The sequence below is a fragment of the Aythya fuligula genome, chromosome 2, assembly GCF_009819795.1.
Source record: "Aythya fuligula isolate bAytFul2 chromosome 2, bAytFul2.pri, whole genome shotgun sequence".
Classification (NCBI taxonomy): Eukaryota; Metazoa; Chordata; class Aves; order Anseriformes; family Anatidae; genus Aythya; species Aythya fuligula.
Genome location: NC_045560.1, coordinates 16,215,167 through 16,231,415, shown reverse-complemented (window position 1 = coordinate 16,231,415; position 16,249 = coordinate 16,215,167). Strand labels below are relative to the sequence as shown.

The following is a 16,249-nucleotide window of genomic DNA, read 5'->3' as shown; positions in this document are numbered from 1 at the left end:
TGTTAAACAATTCAGCAGGTGGGTTGTAGCTAGCTTTGTGACTTGAGCCATCCAAGAAACTTTGTTTACAGTAGGTAGTAAATTTCACAATAGCCCAATTATTCTAGAACTGGAAGCTCTAACATAACATTGTCTACAAGCAAGAAAAATAACTCAAGTATCCTGTCCCTCATTAGATATTTTTCTCTTTAAACTACAAAAGAAATAATGCAGTTGGTTTTTGTGCATTTTGGGGTACATTTTGTTAGTTTTCAAATTTCAATATTACCTTGAATAACTTATGAAGAAAACATTACTGCCATCTTTATCTTCTGATGCAGTTGAGGGAGAGGAGAGAATTGAAATTCTCTTGAATTATTTAGAGGAAATCACAATCTGTTTGGAAGTAGTTATTGACCAATAAAGGATGGCATTTTTAGGAAGAGCTCCATGTAAGCAGCGTAAAGATACTCCATTTGCTCAGGCACATTGTAGATCTTGGAACATTGATTAGAACTCTGTTTGTGTTCTTTTAAAACTGATGGTATTTACCCTTTTCACACAAAATACAGGGCTGGATGCACTAATCCCAGTGAAACAGAACTAACTAGCTTTCTCTTTTGTGTCGTTTGTTTCAGCTTACTTCTTCCAACATAACATTGAAGTAATGTGCTTGCTCTTGTAGTATAATCATTACAAATGTTTAGAAGGAGATTTCATTGGCATAGTGGCATAGAATAAAATTATATGCATTTATACAGTACAGACTACATGAGAGCACCAGCCAGTAAGAATAAACAGCCCCTCGTTACTCCATATGCTTTGCTTCACAGTCATGCTGGCCAAGATGAGCAAGCAGTAAGTTAATTGTGAGAGCCTTCACTTGAGAAATTTTCTCCGTAAGTCGCTTCTCAGTGAACTAGTTTCTATTCCAGAATGTCTCTTCTTTTCCTAAGAAATTATTCTTGTAATAAAGGCATCAGGCTAGACTCCAACAAAAGTTAGTAATGGGAGCTGATGGTTACATTACTTGAGTCCAAGCACTTGTGAAAATCGAGGCTATTTGCCCCATCCAGGGGTTAACTTTGGTCCACATTTGCATGTGTTGGAAAATGAGAGGAGTATATTTAATTTTCAGCTGACAGGGACTGAACTAAAGTTCAGAGTCTAGCACATCGCTGCCTGCAATTAAGCATTAAGTGTATTAGCATACCTCTGCTAGCATAAACAGAAGGTAAAAGCTACCCCTGGCTAGTTTGTAAACTGTCACCTCTTCAGGTGGGGAGAGGAAAAGAAAGGAACAAGATTGGTGTGTTAGATTTTCCTCAAAATTAAAATGTTTATACCTGTGTTGCAATGGTTATTTATGATTTCTGAGGAAGCATGCCTGTGGCAGGTACATTTTGATCTACCTTTACACAGACTTTATAAACCTATACCTGTGAGCAAGCTTTATAAATGTGTATCCCCACCCTCTGCTAGAGACATTTGGAAAGCTTGACTCAGTTTTTACAGCTTGTGTATTTAAAAATAAAATTTGCATGTGTTGGAATGTCTGCAACTTTATCAACATGTGTCTGCTCTGCTATTATCAAAGAGGGCTTCCAGCAAAAACATATTTATATTCTGCAAGATTTCTGAATTCTGTAAGAAATCTATCACTTTAAGAATTTTATGAAAAAAAAATCCTTATGAGGTGCACTCCAAATGTACTTTTTGTTATTATGATGGGATGAGACATGGAACAATTCTGATTTTGCTAAATATCTGGTCTGACAAGGTAATTGTAGGCCTACTCAGTTACTGTAGACCTCTGAAGATCTACAGTTACCGCAATTACCATGCCTCTTGACAGTCTGCATTAGAGGATATCCTACCACAGCAACCTGCTCTGCATTCTGAAATAAAGTTTGAAGCCCAGGGCTGTTCCTAAACTGCTGTGGTTCTTCCTCTTTCCCTTCACTATACTGACAAACAATTCTTGTGAAGTGTTGGCATGAAGCATCTTCAATAAGGAGCTTTTACTGTGAAACAAATTATTATAAGCTTTTTAGACTTTTCTTGTGTGCTGTATCATAATCATGTTTGCTGAATCAGATCTTTGTGCTACCTTTTAGGTAGAGGTGCTATTATTCTTTATGTTGTCATGGATGTCTTCGAGATGCTATGGGTTTCTGATGGTAATGTGGAAAACCATTCATGAACAGATTGGAAGCTGGCACCAGCATATTCAAACTGCAAACCAAAAAAGAAAAACTTGACCACCTTAGCATGCAAGGGCCAACCAAAGTCCTTGGGACAGAAACTTTTCCAGCCAGCTTTCATGATTTAAAGTCCTACATTTTCTTTAGCAAAAAGAAATCACTAAAGTAGTAGACTTCTTGCATTTTTCTTTTTTCTTTTTTTTTTTTTTTTTTTTTTTTTTTTATTGTGAGTTTTTTTCTTTTTGGTTTGTTTGTTTGTTTGTTTTTTCATTGTATAGTTGAAAAATATTACTGAAACTGTTTTCACAACAAAAGCTCTACAGATATCGGCCAATCTAGCTGAAATTACTGTCTGGAATCTCAAGTGTGGAAAAAGTGTAAGGCAGTCTAGAGTAGTCCCTTGCTATTTTTGTCCCATCTTGTTTGGGAAGGTGTTGGAGAGATGCTTCATGAGTCCAGTGCTCTTTTTAGGACTGCAGAGCTGTAGTAGAATCTCTGGAACTTCAGCTGACACGTAGTGGGAGGGTGTTGAACTAATGCTGCTGGGAGCTCTTCAGAAATTCCAAATATCTTGTGTGAGAATGACTTATAGGCAAGTTTCCTTTTTTTGAGGAAAATAAAAAGATTGATTTACATGAAGCTCAGTTTATGAGCTTGACTAAAACTGTGTAAAAGGCCTGTTCTCTGGTGGTTTTAAGGACCATATAAATTGGTGACTACGGAAGAGAAATGATCGGGATTTGGATGGAATGTGGTTTTATTAACTGCGAGCTATGGAGGTCTTTGACCTGTCTGAAGTGGCAGAACAATTATAGGTTTTGTTTTAACCATTTTACGTATGTACAAGCAACAGATGGAACAGAAAAAAACTAATATCCAGAGGACAAACTTAAACAGAAGTAGGTTTGGCAGAGGTGAAAGCAAAGTATTTGAGAAATCATTTCCTTCAGTGTGAACGTGAGATGGATGGTTTCACATGGATAAAGTCTTTGTTTAATGCGGTTCCACTGCTGGCACAGCTGAGCAGGCAGGGCAGCAGTGGTAACGAACCATTTATTGAGAGAAAAGTCTATGAAAACGCAGTGTAAGGGCTCATCTTTGCTTTAATCGTGGTTCAGGATGCAAATTTTCCATTGGCCAAGTCCAGTTCCCATCTGTCTCCAGCGATCTCTACGTGGAGCTTGCTGGCTTTCAGTTTGCAGGTCAGCTTGGTTAATAGTGTAGGCTTCAATCTGCTTTGCTGCAGGTGCTTAAGCTAGGTATGGAAGAGGTAACCCCATGGGTTAGCTCCGAAATATCTAGCTACTCTGTGCTGCTAGTCACATCAAATGTGTACATCTTAGATTTTTCATTGCATGATAACAATCAGTTTGACTAACCTGGCTTGAAAACTTCAAGTGGATAGTTTTAGTCTATTCTGTAAAACTGTAGACTGGGATTTTTTCAGAGTGCCCCAGATGATTTTTTCCCCTGTGTATCCTGTATTCCCTATCGGCATCCATCTGTAGCCTCAGGTGCTGCATTAATACCTCATTTGCTTCTCTGAGTAGTCATGATGAGAATCCATTCAGCCTTGCTGGTCAAAGGCATTTTACCTGGAGTCCTAGTGGCTTTTCAGCATGTAAGGGTTATATGACAGCCAATGTTAACAGCATCTATCTGTATCTATCACTAACTGTATCTAGCACTATGATGTGCAAGCACTGATATTGACTACAGAAAACTGGGTATGTGGCAGCTCAACTGAAAACCTTAGATTTGTCCATAAACTCTAACAGTTCAGAAGGATAGGGAGAGAAACTGCACCTGACCTTTAAAAGGGTGGTGTTTCAATAATGTTTAACTTAAGTATCTAGAGCTATGAAGTCCAGTAGGGAACAGAGCTGATAGAATTACTTCTACACTGGTGTGGTCTTCTAGACTCTCCTGAGTCATCAAGTGTTTCTGATGGCAGTCTTGGGCTGATTTATCAGGCTGTAGACTATGGAGTTTGCATTCATTTTTGATCCCTGGGTAAACAGGATCAGAAATCTAGAGATGCATTGCATTAAAATAGCTTTAGCTTTTGGCTTAAAAAACAAACGAACAAAAAAAGCAAACAAGCAAAAAAAAAAAGGCACACCTTTTGGCACCACGTCTTTGCTAAGGCAATGACATTTAGGGGACTTTTGGCATTCCCAGCCCCGCTTCAATCTGCTGCATCCCTTGACAGCTTGGATGGTTTCTCTTCCTGGTGGTAAGAGATCACACCACACTTGTTTACGTAGCACTCACTGCTCCAGTGTGGTTTGCGAACATCACTGATAACCACGAACATATGTATATACACAGGGATTACCTCATCTATCATGCCTCCTGCTGGTTCACTACTGTTTGGTGAACTGTGACAGCTGTCTGCTGGCACATTACACCACCTAACAATTTAGGGCAAGAGAGGGAAAGTATGTCCAACTAAAACTGAAAGGGAAAACCAGCAGAGTAGGAATGCAGAAATATTATGAGAGGACATGGTAGTTTGCACAGGCTTTCTCCAGCCATGAGCCACTTGAGGGGGGCGAAAGTAAGGAATAAGGGGTGCTGTTTTTCTCTTTAAACATGGTCACCAATCTTTGTGTAGACAGGTTAAGCAATAGCTCCATACTACCTGGTTTGGAAGCAGTTACTATAGCATGTAAGCTTGGTGTTACCTAATCAAAACATAACTTATCCATTTTACACTAGATCTCAAAAACAGTTCAGGTGGCATAGGAAATTCTAGCATAGCCTGGAAGTACTTGGAGGACTCCTCGGTGCCCATGTGCTTAATGCACTTGTGACAGCAGGCATAGTAAACTACCAAAGACAGAGGTAAATGCTTGTTACCAGACAAAAACTATGAGAAACTTCTTAACCCTTTTGACTGTTCCTTCTTATTCTGAAGTATTTTAGCAAGTTTCTTTGAGTTTCTGAAACTTAGTGGCTTATAAACTGTATAATCTTTTGTTGTCTCAGTTTCAGAATTAAGAAAACTGTTTGAACCAAACAACCAAGATTTTTTGGAAATGAAAAGGTAAAAAAGAAAAAAGTCTTTGGCCCATAAAACAAAACACACAGTTTGTTTTGTTTCCTCCTCTTAGAAACTCTCCCCTCAAATCTTCAAAGATACTTGACTTCACATTTTTCAAATCTTTTTCAGAAAAGAGAGAATAGCTAGACGCTTAGAAGGAATTGAAAATGATACGCAACCTATGCTTCTACAAAACTGCCCAGGGTCAGTCACACACCGTTTACTAGAAGAGGATACACCAAGGTATATGCGTGCAACTGATCCATACAGTCATCACTTAGGTACGTATATATATAAGTCAATCTTCTGTTGCTAAATTACTCGTTTTCTACCCCTATCATATGTTCAGTACACAGAGAAGAGTCTTACAGGACAGCTGTGATCAGACTTTTTTTAATATGTCTTTTAGTTCTATGGGTTTCTTATTTGAAAAAGGTCAATTATACGCATTGCTTTACGAGAATAATTTGCTGTGAGACTTTTAGAGGATTGTGACTCATACACAATCATTTTTATGTGTTTTTGGAGACTACAGTGCAAAAGTATATGTGCAGTCACTAGTACATTTTGATTCGCAAGAAAATGGAAAGCGCTTAGTCCACTTCATGTGAAGGGTGGGTATGGTGTACATGGTGGAGTTTGGGGATGGATTTGCCCGTATTTGTTGTACTTTTGACAGGAAGATCAAATGAAGAGGAGGAAACTTCAGATTCTTCTGTAGAAAAACAACCCAGGTCATCCAGATACCGAGCAGAAATCACAGGAGGAAACACAGAGTCCTTGTATACAGGAAACATGGATACCCACGAACTAGAGTCTAAAGCAGAAAGAATAGCTAGGTACAAGGCAGAGAGGCGGCGCCAGCTGGCAGAAAAATATGGATTATCTCTTGATTCTGATTTGGATTCTGACTACTCGTCTAGATATACACGGGCAAGGAAAGATCCCGACAGTTTGGAAAGAAAGGGAGTGAAAAGTGAAAGGCAAGATGATGAAAGTAAGGACTCTAGTTCCTTGTATTCATCCAGGACTGAGGTGAAGGAGTCAAAGAGTGTGATTTCTGAATCCAAGGAGTACTCCAGGCATGAAAAAGATGGTATTCAAGCTAAAGAAGAGCTCTCAAATGAAAAGAGTGATAAAAAGGCAGATGATGATAGTGCCATTAGGCAGGCTTCTGACCCATCAGCAACGTTGGATAGTTCTGTCTCTCATACCCTTTCTGGACGAGAATCTTCCTCTTATAATGAAGTGCCAATATCACCAAAGCAAACCCCCAGAGAGTCCCTTTCTTCACCAAAGCGGGCAGCCTCACCAATCCATTTGCAGAATGACCAGCCCTTGCACAGTAACATCAGACAAAGGTAAGCATGATTTTTTTTTGGTTGGTTATACAATTTGCGTGTTTAACTTATTCACCTTCTGCATCAGCGTCTATACTATTTATGAGAATATATTTATTGCCCTTGAAGAATGCATTTATTGGGTTTTGTATAGAATCATAGAATGGTTTGAACTGGAAAGGACCTTAATGATATCTAATTCCAACCCCACTTCCACTAGACCAGGCTTCCCAAAGCATTCAGCCTGGGATGGGGCATCCACAGCTTCCCTGGGCAACCTGTCCCAGTGCTTCACCACCCTCTGAGTAAAGAATTTCTTCCTAATGTCTAATTTAAATCTCCCCTCTTTTAGTTTAAAGCCGTTCCCCCTTGTTCCATCACTACACTCCCTGACAGAGTCCCTCCCCAGCTTTCCTGCAGGCCCTCCTTAGGTACAAGGCCTCCTGGGGCCTTCTCTTCTCCAGGCTGAACAACCCCAACTCCCTCAGCTTCTCTTCCTGGCAGAGGTGCACCAGCCCTCAGCAATACAGTCTCAGGCTGGTTTGGTTGGATTTATTGAATTTCTGATACACGGAAGCGGATATCTGTATTTCTGTGATCAGTTATGTGCTTGACTTACCTTTATACTTACAGAATGTACGCTAAAATTAGGTCCTCTTGGGAGAGTGGAATAACTGATGTTTAAGATATTTATACAAACTAGAAATCGAAGCAGGTACAGTTCTAAATCTTTTTTTTTTTTTTTTTCCATTAATTATTATAGCAAGCCTTTATCTTTTTTCATGTGTATCCTGTAATTGTTTGGTCAGGGTTTCCAAGTTAAGGCAAGTTGTTTGTCAATGAAGATTTGAATAGCTTTATGACAGTTTCTGCCAAGATAAAACAGGTCTCAGAGTTAAAAACTGAAAAGTATCTTGGGTTAGTTGAAAGACTAGACAACTTGTTTTCCTGCTGTGAAATGTAAAAACCCTCTTGAACTGTGACAGTTGATCACCTCTCAGATTGTATCAGGGTGTAGGTATGAAGGGGCAAAGGGGAGAATTAAAATTCCATGCTGAAATTGGAAAACATAGTCTCCCTCATGGTATGCTAAATTATTTCAGATTAAACTAATTTATTCCAGCAATAGGGTAGCCAGATTTTTCCAAGAGAAGAAAAGCTTTCACTAATTTCACATTGTAGTTCCACATAGTAATGCAAAAGCAGACTATTAAGGTGTTACAATAACCGAAAAACAATGCTTCACTAAGAATTTTTAAATCATATGATTTTCTTTAAATCTGATTCTTCAATTTCTAGATCATTGCATATACAAAAAAAATAACAGGTGTAAAAAGAAGATATGTTGGAGTGTTGCAGTCAAAAACGATACCAGTTGTGGTGGGAATTCCACTGCAAACACATCTCCATCATGCAGAGACTTGCTGACAGTTTCTGAACAGAAGTGTTTCTAAGCTGAGATGAACTGGCATAAGCTGAAAAGTTTAGACTTTCTTCCATCTTAACCACAGAAGCAGTGAGTTCAGAAACAAGCTACCTTGACTGGTCTTCTATATCCTTTCCATCAAAATCACAAAAGCTGATTCTTATTTAAAAGTCATTAAATGGTTACAGCTTTTCTTATTAACTCCCTTAAAGTTTGAATGAGGAAGCAAGCTTCCACGTCAAAGTTTAACAACCTGGTGGATTGATCAAATCACCTAATCACCAGTGCTTGTAAACTGCTGAAAGGTACTTTCGCTTTCTTTTTTTTAATTTCACTTTATTGAGTAGGACACACTGCTGAGAGTCTTCTAATATTTTTTTCATATCCTCTCATTATTCAGGTGATTTATAATCCTGCTCACCTTCTTTAGCATGGATAGATGTGTGTATGAGATATGCAAGGTCACCCACAGAACTGAGAACAGAGTTGTACTGAAACTCGTTGAGCTGACTTGGTTATTCCAGACTCCAGAAAACTTGTCTCTAAAGCAGCTTCAACTCAAATACTACAAAATACCATTCCTTAGCTTCAGACAGTCAATTTGAGATAAATCTCTTGACTATTCCAATTACTGATAGGAAGGGGCTTTGAAAATTGGGAGGCAGTGTTTTGGCTGGTTCAGTCTTAGTTTTATAAGTTGTTTTCTTTGTTTTATAAGGTGAAGGAAGGGACCAAGTTTTTAGCCTTAGGAAATCAAAGAGAGCAGCCTATCAAACTTTATAGCCGAGAATGTGTCTGCCGCAGTGTAAAAGGGGATTTTATTTTCTTTGCTTTCATAAAGCAACCGTAGTCTCCATTTCCGTAAAGGGAAACCAGTGAGACGCAGAACAATGAAATGCGTTGTAGATAATTTTCCCTTCCAGCTCAGGAGAAGTTAGGCTGCAAGCACCATTGGTAGGGTGGCAGCTGTCCTGGCGAAACAGTGTACTGGCTGTAGAGAACCACCTCAATGAGCTCATTCAGAGATGAACTTACAGAAAGAAGACCGGTATCTTTAAAAAGCTCTTTTCACTTTTAAATTTTGCTTTTTGAAGAGCAAGGATTTGTACTCATGAAGCAATTTACCAAAATCCATGCCTTAAAGGAATCAGAGCTAGCCCAGCGTGCTTTTCTATTGCAGCTCTATAAACCAGTTACAAATTCAGACTGAGCAGGGCAAAAGCATTATCACATCATTCACTAATTCCAGCAGCTTCTTTTTAAAGCTCCCACCTCAGGCATTACCTCTTTCTATGATAAAAGGTACTGCAAAAGTTGGGCTGAAGAGAAATAACTAAGGAAGCAGTCTGTTTAATGGGGACATACTTATTCATTTGTTGGAAGTTGTATGTCCCTGTGAGATCTAGTGCTGTGTGAAGCACCACGGGATCAGTTGTGCTTGGCAAGAGCTGGAGACAGGCCCCATCTGCAAGGTTTTTCTTTTTGGGGGGACTTAGTTGTTTTCTGTTTCCAGGTAATAAAGTGGTAAAATCCATTTTAGGGTGGGTCCTGCTGTTAGCACAGTTCCTGAGATTAAACCAAACAGCTCCATCCCATTTGCAGCGTGGTTGGTTTTACTTAGCCTGCTCTGCAGAAGTTCTGTACTAATAAATGAGAGACGGGCAAAAGCAGTAGAAGGAAAGTGGAGCTCACTACAATTCTGACTACATTATCACTAAATCAGATTCTTTCTAGATAAGGCTTGGGTCAGTATTTGTGTAAAACAGGTTTCCCTCAACTGCTGCCTTTCATACATATTAAAGGAAACCATCTGCAGCTGCAGAAAGACATGGTGTAGCTCTTACAGCAGCTGAAATCTTGAATTTAGGATTTGGTTTCTAGTTCAGATACATGTGTAGAAATGAGGTGGTATTTTAAAGGCCAAGTTGCCAAAAGTCCATTCTTTGTTTTAGTGCCCTGACAACTTCCTGTGCTTGTGTGTATCCACTGTGATCCTCAGAGATTTACAGATAACCCTGGGAAACACTTGTTCCTGTTTCCGAATGGTAAAGCAGTCATTGCCTGCTTCCACGTGGTCTGTTTGAAGTCAATGTCTCTTATAGGGCCATTTGCACAAGCATGATAAAGCTCAATTTCCATGTGTGTTTGACAGCAGCTTCCCATCATACATGTGGCAAAATTGGTTTTGTTAAATTTCAGTTTGCTGAATTGAAACTGGAAAATGAATGCAGCTCAGTAAGCATAGAAGCTTTATGCCTTCGGTCTTCCTATGACTTCAGTCTTCTACTTATCAATAAGCAATCTTACTGTCTATCATTGCAAAGACAACGAAGTGCTGAGGAAGTAGCAGTTGACATTTTGTACAGTTTGCTGCTGAATAAAGCGGCTGATTAAATTCAAAACATGGCTGGCATTCTTCTGACTGCTCTCTTCAAAGGATGAATGATCAAATACAAATAATTCCTGCTTGCGCCCTGCCCACTATAAAATGTGCCAAAGTACACGGTAAGAAGCAAATGGGAAGTTTGCTTTCTACTGAGCAATTTCAGCTACTGGGCCAGCTCCTGGTAAAGCTCCTGTGAATACCTCCTGCTTGGTCAGCTCCTCTAAGGATTCAAAACATTTGGGGAAAGAAAATGAAAGTTGTGTCTACAGTCGGTGGTTGGCTTTATTCTGAGCTTGATTGGGATTTGGTGACAGCTGTGGGTGAGTCCTCAAATTCAACAGTTAATTTGTTGCAAAACAATTTATCTTAAGAAACTCTGATTTGATCTTTTCCAACTGTTCTTATTAAATGACTGTCTAATAAAAACCGAAGTAGAGTACCTGCAGCTCAATTCGACATTTGGTGGGATTTTGGATGCCAAATGGCTCTGTTGTAATGTAAGGAGTTCCTTCAGAGTCAGCTACATGTAATGGGAAGCAGCCTGCGCTGTTGTCACCTCCAGGGGGTTGTTTGTAAACACAAGTGTGGCCGGGCAGGCTGTGGTTGGAAGCATAAAAGCACTCACCAGGACCTGCTGTTCATAGGGGTTGGGAATTAAAACGGGCAGGAGGAAAGCATTCGAGACACTACGGGTAGGGAGCCCGCAACTGCTGTTTCCTGTAGGGCTGTTGAGTCTGCAGTGCCTTTGTTTCTTTTTTGCCTTTAAATCTAGTGAGGAAATGGGATGAAATCAAGACCAGATCAAGTTTGGGGATTATTCTGCCTGTTTCTGAAGCTTTTTGTTTCCCCAGTTGTGCAGTGACACAGCACGTCTTACCTGATGGGTCTCAGAGCTCACGGGGGTTTGCGTTGCTGAAGCTGCCGTGTTATGGTGTCATAAAATGAGGGAGGGATTCCAGCTGTTCCAGAGAACTTCTTAGGAAGTATGATAGAGCCGTTTAAATTTATAACTTCATTAAATTCATATTAATTCTTTGTTTTGGACCCACCAGGTAGAGAAAGGTTTTTACCACTGTAAATCACAAACCAAGGGAATGATTTGAGCAACTTTTAGAGGTGCCCTTACATCTATCCTCCAAGCTGACCTGCAGTGGAAAATGGCAAATATGAAATTGTAGAGTTGCTTTCACTTATCAAATTCTGGACAGCGTGCACTTGGCACACTTACCTTTGAAAAACAGCAATAACAAAAAACATTAAATGTTCAGAACACTATTTAGATGTTTGTTGAAATAATCCGATAGTCTGCTTCACAGTTTGTCACCTTGTGATTTGATTACTGTGCTGTACTTTTTTTTTTTTCCTGAATGGTCCTCTCTAACTAGGTAATTGCATTTTCGTTTAAAAATGAAAAGGTTTTGAGCTCAAATGGGGGGAGGGAAGAGTGGGAGATGAGAGTGAGCAAATGTTGAGATTTTTCTCCAAAACTACCTGAAGTTCTGTTTTCTGTAGTAGTGCAGGGAAATCAAAACCTGAGTGGTTTCTTCAGAAAGATTCGGAAGGGGACACACCTTCACTTATCAGCTGGCCCTCCAGGTATCATAAAGTGTAGCTGTGTGGCTAACAATCTGACTGAACACCTCCCTTTTCTTCCCCTTTTCCCTGGCATCATTTAACATTTGCCCTTTATTTTCCTTTAACAGCAGTGAGTTAGAAAGTATCAGTTCTTGCGGATAAACAGCTGTTGAAACTCTTCTGAAGCATCTGCTTTTATTGTGACTTGCAACCAACTGATATTTTGATGGAGAAGTACAAATGCCCCTCACTTCTTCCACTGCTATTATCATACTGGCTTCTGCTAATTTTTATAACTTATAACTTATTTTATCTCATTTTGCACTCTGCAAACCAAGAGATTTTTCTACCACAACCCAATCCGCATTAGCATTCCTTACAATAAAATCCTTGAATTCCAAAGGCAATGGTGCAAGAAAAGTAAAAAAATAATACTGGAAGATAAAGCAGGATCTTGATCAGAGCTACAAGCAGCTGCTTCCTCCCAGTTGGGTAACACATACTGTTAGCCCACCATGCAAAAGCATTGCAGAAAGACTCTTTCCCGTGTTCCTGGCTAAAATATTTCTTATAACCCAGTTACTAACATTGCTGTGGATGTTCTGGAGCATGCTCGGTACATGCATAACGGTTTAAAGAATCACTTTTTAACAGTAAATAAACTTTCCGTGCTTAAGTAAACTTGAGAAGGTTCCCTGGTAAGTGCACCAATAGTAAGAGATAAGAGACACCAAAATATTAGAAAGGTCAGTGTTTCAAGTAAATTTGGATATCCGGAATTAATCCTCTCAGACATTAATTTTCCTTTTTTATAAGTGGTGCTTTTTTAATAATATAAACTTCAAAAAGTCCCATAGCAGCAAACCTGGACTTGCACATACTTAGAGCTGGATTAGGGTTTCTAACCTTGCTCAGAGTTAAAAATCATTCTTGATACCCATTTGCAAGGAGAAGAAGTACACAGCTTTCGTTTTTAATATGGTGTATGTGATATTTACCAGTACTCACCCTGTAAGCTGTCTGACCACCTGGCGCGGCTGTAAAACTGCTAGAGAGTGGAGCTGCAGTTATTTTGTATAAAATAACGTTGTATATAATATAATATATTAATAACATGTTATAATGTGTATATAATCTTGTATATTTGTAAAGCAAAGGCTGCCTCCAGTTGCGCATGCTTGTTTTTTGTTAGCAGAGTTGCATTAAGTGTCTAGAGGTAGAACATGACTCTGTGTTTTGCATGTGTGCTCCACAAGTCTAGAAGTGTTTCTAGAAAATGTTCTGGAGTAAGGTAACCTTTGGGAACATTCCTGTAAGTTTTGCATGTTGGAATGTTTAAGACAAATTAAGACTTTTTAAAACAGAATGCCTGATTCTGGTTTTCTTTTGAAACTTCTGATCCCCTGCAAGCCCTCTAAACAGCAACAGCCATGCCGTAGTTTCACCTGGGGCTTCAAGGCTTGCACTTTCAATGCTTTTCTCACTTCCTGTACTAAGTTATACTAGATGTAAGAGATGTAAAATGTTACATGATACACAAAACTAAACAAAATCTCAAACATCGGAAGGTTTACGTGGAGATACCAACGTGTTTTCATCCTCTCCCCCAATATGCGACAGTATTTCGGTATGAAGTAAACTGCCCAATGTTTAGAAACCTTTACAAATCCGAATAAATACAGGATTGTCAACACAATATGCAACTTCAGGCTGAACCCAACAATTTAATAACAAACATGAGTTTGATTATCTTGTTTGTTTGGCTGAGACTATGGATATGTGCTGTTGGCCAAATGCAGTTGTGGCCTAATGGGAAGATGCTGGCCGTTTTCTGGGCTTGCTGGGTTACCTCTCAGGAGCCATGCATGTTCAAGGGCCTGCGAATCACCGGAATGGTTTTGAGCAATATTACTGCTAATACCGGGGGGTAGGAAGGGGTAGCATCATAATATTGCTCTCTTTTTTTATACTGATTGCTTTTTATTTTAATACGATATTGCTGTCTGTACCCTCGATCTGTGTTCCTTCCCAGATTGGGTATCGCTGTTCACAGCTTTGATCCTTTTTCTTTCTTAAAGAGTAAAAGTTAGAGAGAAACTGGTGAAAGAGGAAAGCGCGCGTGGAAGCCCCGAACCTGTCACAGACAGTGTCCCTCAGAGAAAGTCCCATCCCGTGCCAGCCCACTACATGCCTCTCCAGACAGAAACGTCTGCCTTTGACAGGGTTGTAAATCAGCCCGTCAGCGCGGTCCGCCAACCAATACATGGCTATATCCAGCCTGCTGGCGTTGCTCACACGGCTCAGCTGATGGCAACTGAAGAAGCAGAAAATCTCCCCGTTGGCAGCCGTCTCCTAGCAGACAGCGTCAGCCTGCTAACAAAACCAGCAGCGGCCCCAGCGTCAGAGAGCGACAAGAAAGAGGCGCTTGGTTATGGAGCAAAGCCTGATGAAGAGGAGGCCCTGGAGGGCGAGCAGGCTTCCAAAGGCAGAAGGCCCATCTTGCCGTCTGAGATCCGCAAGCAAGGGAAGAGCCACGAAGGCCTCTTTGGAGGAGGAGAACTGGACACCACCACCATGGGGAGCTCCTCTTCTGCCAGCAAGCCGAAGGTCAACTCGGAAGTTCAGAGGGAGCTAGAGTGCAATAGGAGACAGGGTCCTGAGCAGCCCCCGAAGGCCCCGGAGAACATAGAAAGGAGCGAAGCGGTTATGTACATACAGAGCGGGTCCGTGTCGCAGCCTGCCAAGGCAAAAGGTCCCGTCTGGAAAGTGTCAACAGCAAAGCATAAAGTCCTGACTCGCTCCATGTCTGACTATACGGTGGCTCCTAAGCTAGCATCTTTTCATAGTAAGGAGAGCACGGAAGCAAATGCAGCAAATGGTGAGATTGGCATGGTTGACACAAAAGTCTCTGTTGCCCAGCTCCGTAATGTCTTTCTGGAAACTGCTAATGCCAACAAGAAAACAGACCTGTAGGTGACATTTCAGACGTATTTTCGTGTGAAACTTGCACGTCCTTGGCAAAATTACACACACTCAACAACAGTTGTGTTGGGCACTTAAAGCACACAGCTTAGCTCTCACCAGTGTGTATTGGAGGCTGAGATGGTCTGAAGGCCGCTTCTGTGCTTCTGCTTGCTGGTGCAAGTTGTGATGGGGGTAGCTGGGAGGTGTACGTCCGTGCATGGTACCGGAGGAGCATGCAGAGTGATCTCTGGTGGATTGTAGAGATGCTTACATCTATGCTTTACTTCTCTCTCCTATTTTCTTTCCTATGCGCTTTCTATCATGTGGTTTAAAAGCGAGTCTCGGTTTGAGATGTCAACGTCAGGTAGCGCTTTGTCTGCCAATGGGGATCGCGAAAGAGGGCCACGAAGGCCGAGGCGCTATTTTACTCCTGGTGAAAATAGAAAGACTTCTGAGAGATTTAAAACTCAACCTATAACGTCAGCAGAACGAAAGGAGACGGATAGGTAGGCATGTATGTGGTTCTGTGTAGCGTTCTGGTGCAGGTAGGCATGAACAAGCTTGTGAAGAAAATTTTGTTCATTTGTTAGCATAAATATTTTACAAGGTTATTATTTCCCCTTAAAAATAATCGAGTATTGGTTATAGGATAAATTCCAATTGACTTGAATATGCAGTTTTTCATGAAATAAGAACCAACGAAAACCAATTTGCTGCAAATCCCTCTCCATAAAATGGTAAACAGTGAATCATAAAGTATTACAGCTGTCTGGTTCTGTCTAATGATAAAAGCTTTTGTCTGTTTTTATATAAAGAGTTATATAAAATAAAGAGCCCATCTACTCTGCTTTATCATTTGCTATAAAAAAAAATCTACAGATTTTGTGTTAAAAGAGTTGGCATCAAATCTTAGATCTTCTGCAAGATGAAGTGGAAATCATTTTCCCTTACTGTATTCAAGTGTGGCTGTGATTGCTTGCCTTTCTGCTTTATTAAAGGATGTTACAAGTGGAAACTGTTGAAACTTGAAAAATAGACAAGTTTCAAATTCTTAAGAATTCTTATGTCTTGCTGCTTCAGATGGAGTTTGAATCTCATTTTTGATGTCTCATTTCAAGCTAACTTCTTCCTGTTTGATTATTTTTCACTAGGTCATTTTTGAGTGCAGAAATACCAACTGCTGATGGTATGTCACTATACAATTTTCTAAGGAAGAAATGGGAACAAATGTATTTTTTTTAACTGAAGTGGTGTTTGATAATGCAAACAAAGTCCACCTGAATATAAGCATCAATTCCTATAATAGTTTGAAGAACCACTTTTCCTTGG

General features: G+C 40.1%; 1 protein-coding gene across 9 annotated transcripts in view; it reads left to right on the top strand.

Annotated features, from left to right (window-relative positions):
* Positions 1-16,249, top strand: part of SVIL (supervillin) — a 136,069-nt gene that overhangs the window by 73,195 nt on the left and 46,625 nt on the right. For 6 of the 9 annotated variants that reach the window (XM_032182246.1, XM_032182243.1, XM_032182242.1 and 3 more), the window contains exons 4-9: positions 5,175-5,232; positions 5,359-5,510; positions 5,909-6,590; positions 14,035-14,925; positions 15,256-15,426; positions 16,072-16,106. In XM_032182246.1, coding sequence (XP_032038137.1) covers positions 5,225-5,232; positions 5,359-5,510; positions 5,909-6,590; positions 14,035-14,925; positions 15,256-15,426; positions 16,072-16,106 — 1,939 coding nt within the window. In that variant the 5' untranslated portion in view covers positions 5,175-5,224. The remainder of the gene's footprint in view (positions 1-5,174; positions 5,233-5,358; positions 5,511-5,908; positions 6,591-14,034; positions 14,926-15,255; positions 15,427-16,071; positions 16,107-16,249) is intronic. The other 3 variants (XM_032182248.1, XM_032182249.1, XM_032182247.1) reach the window with 2 other exon arrangements.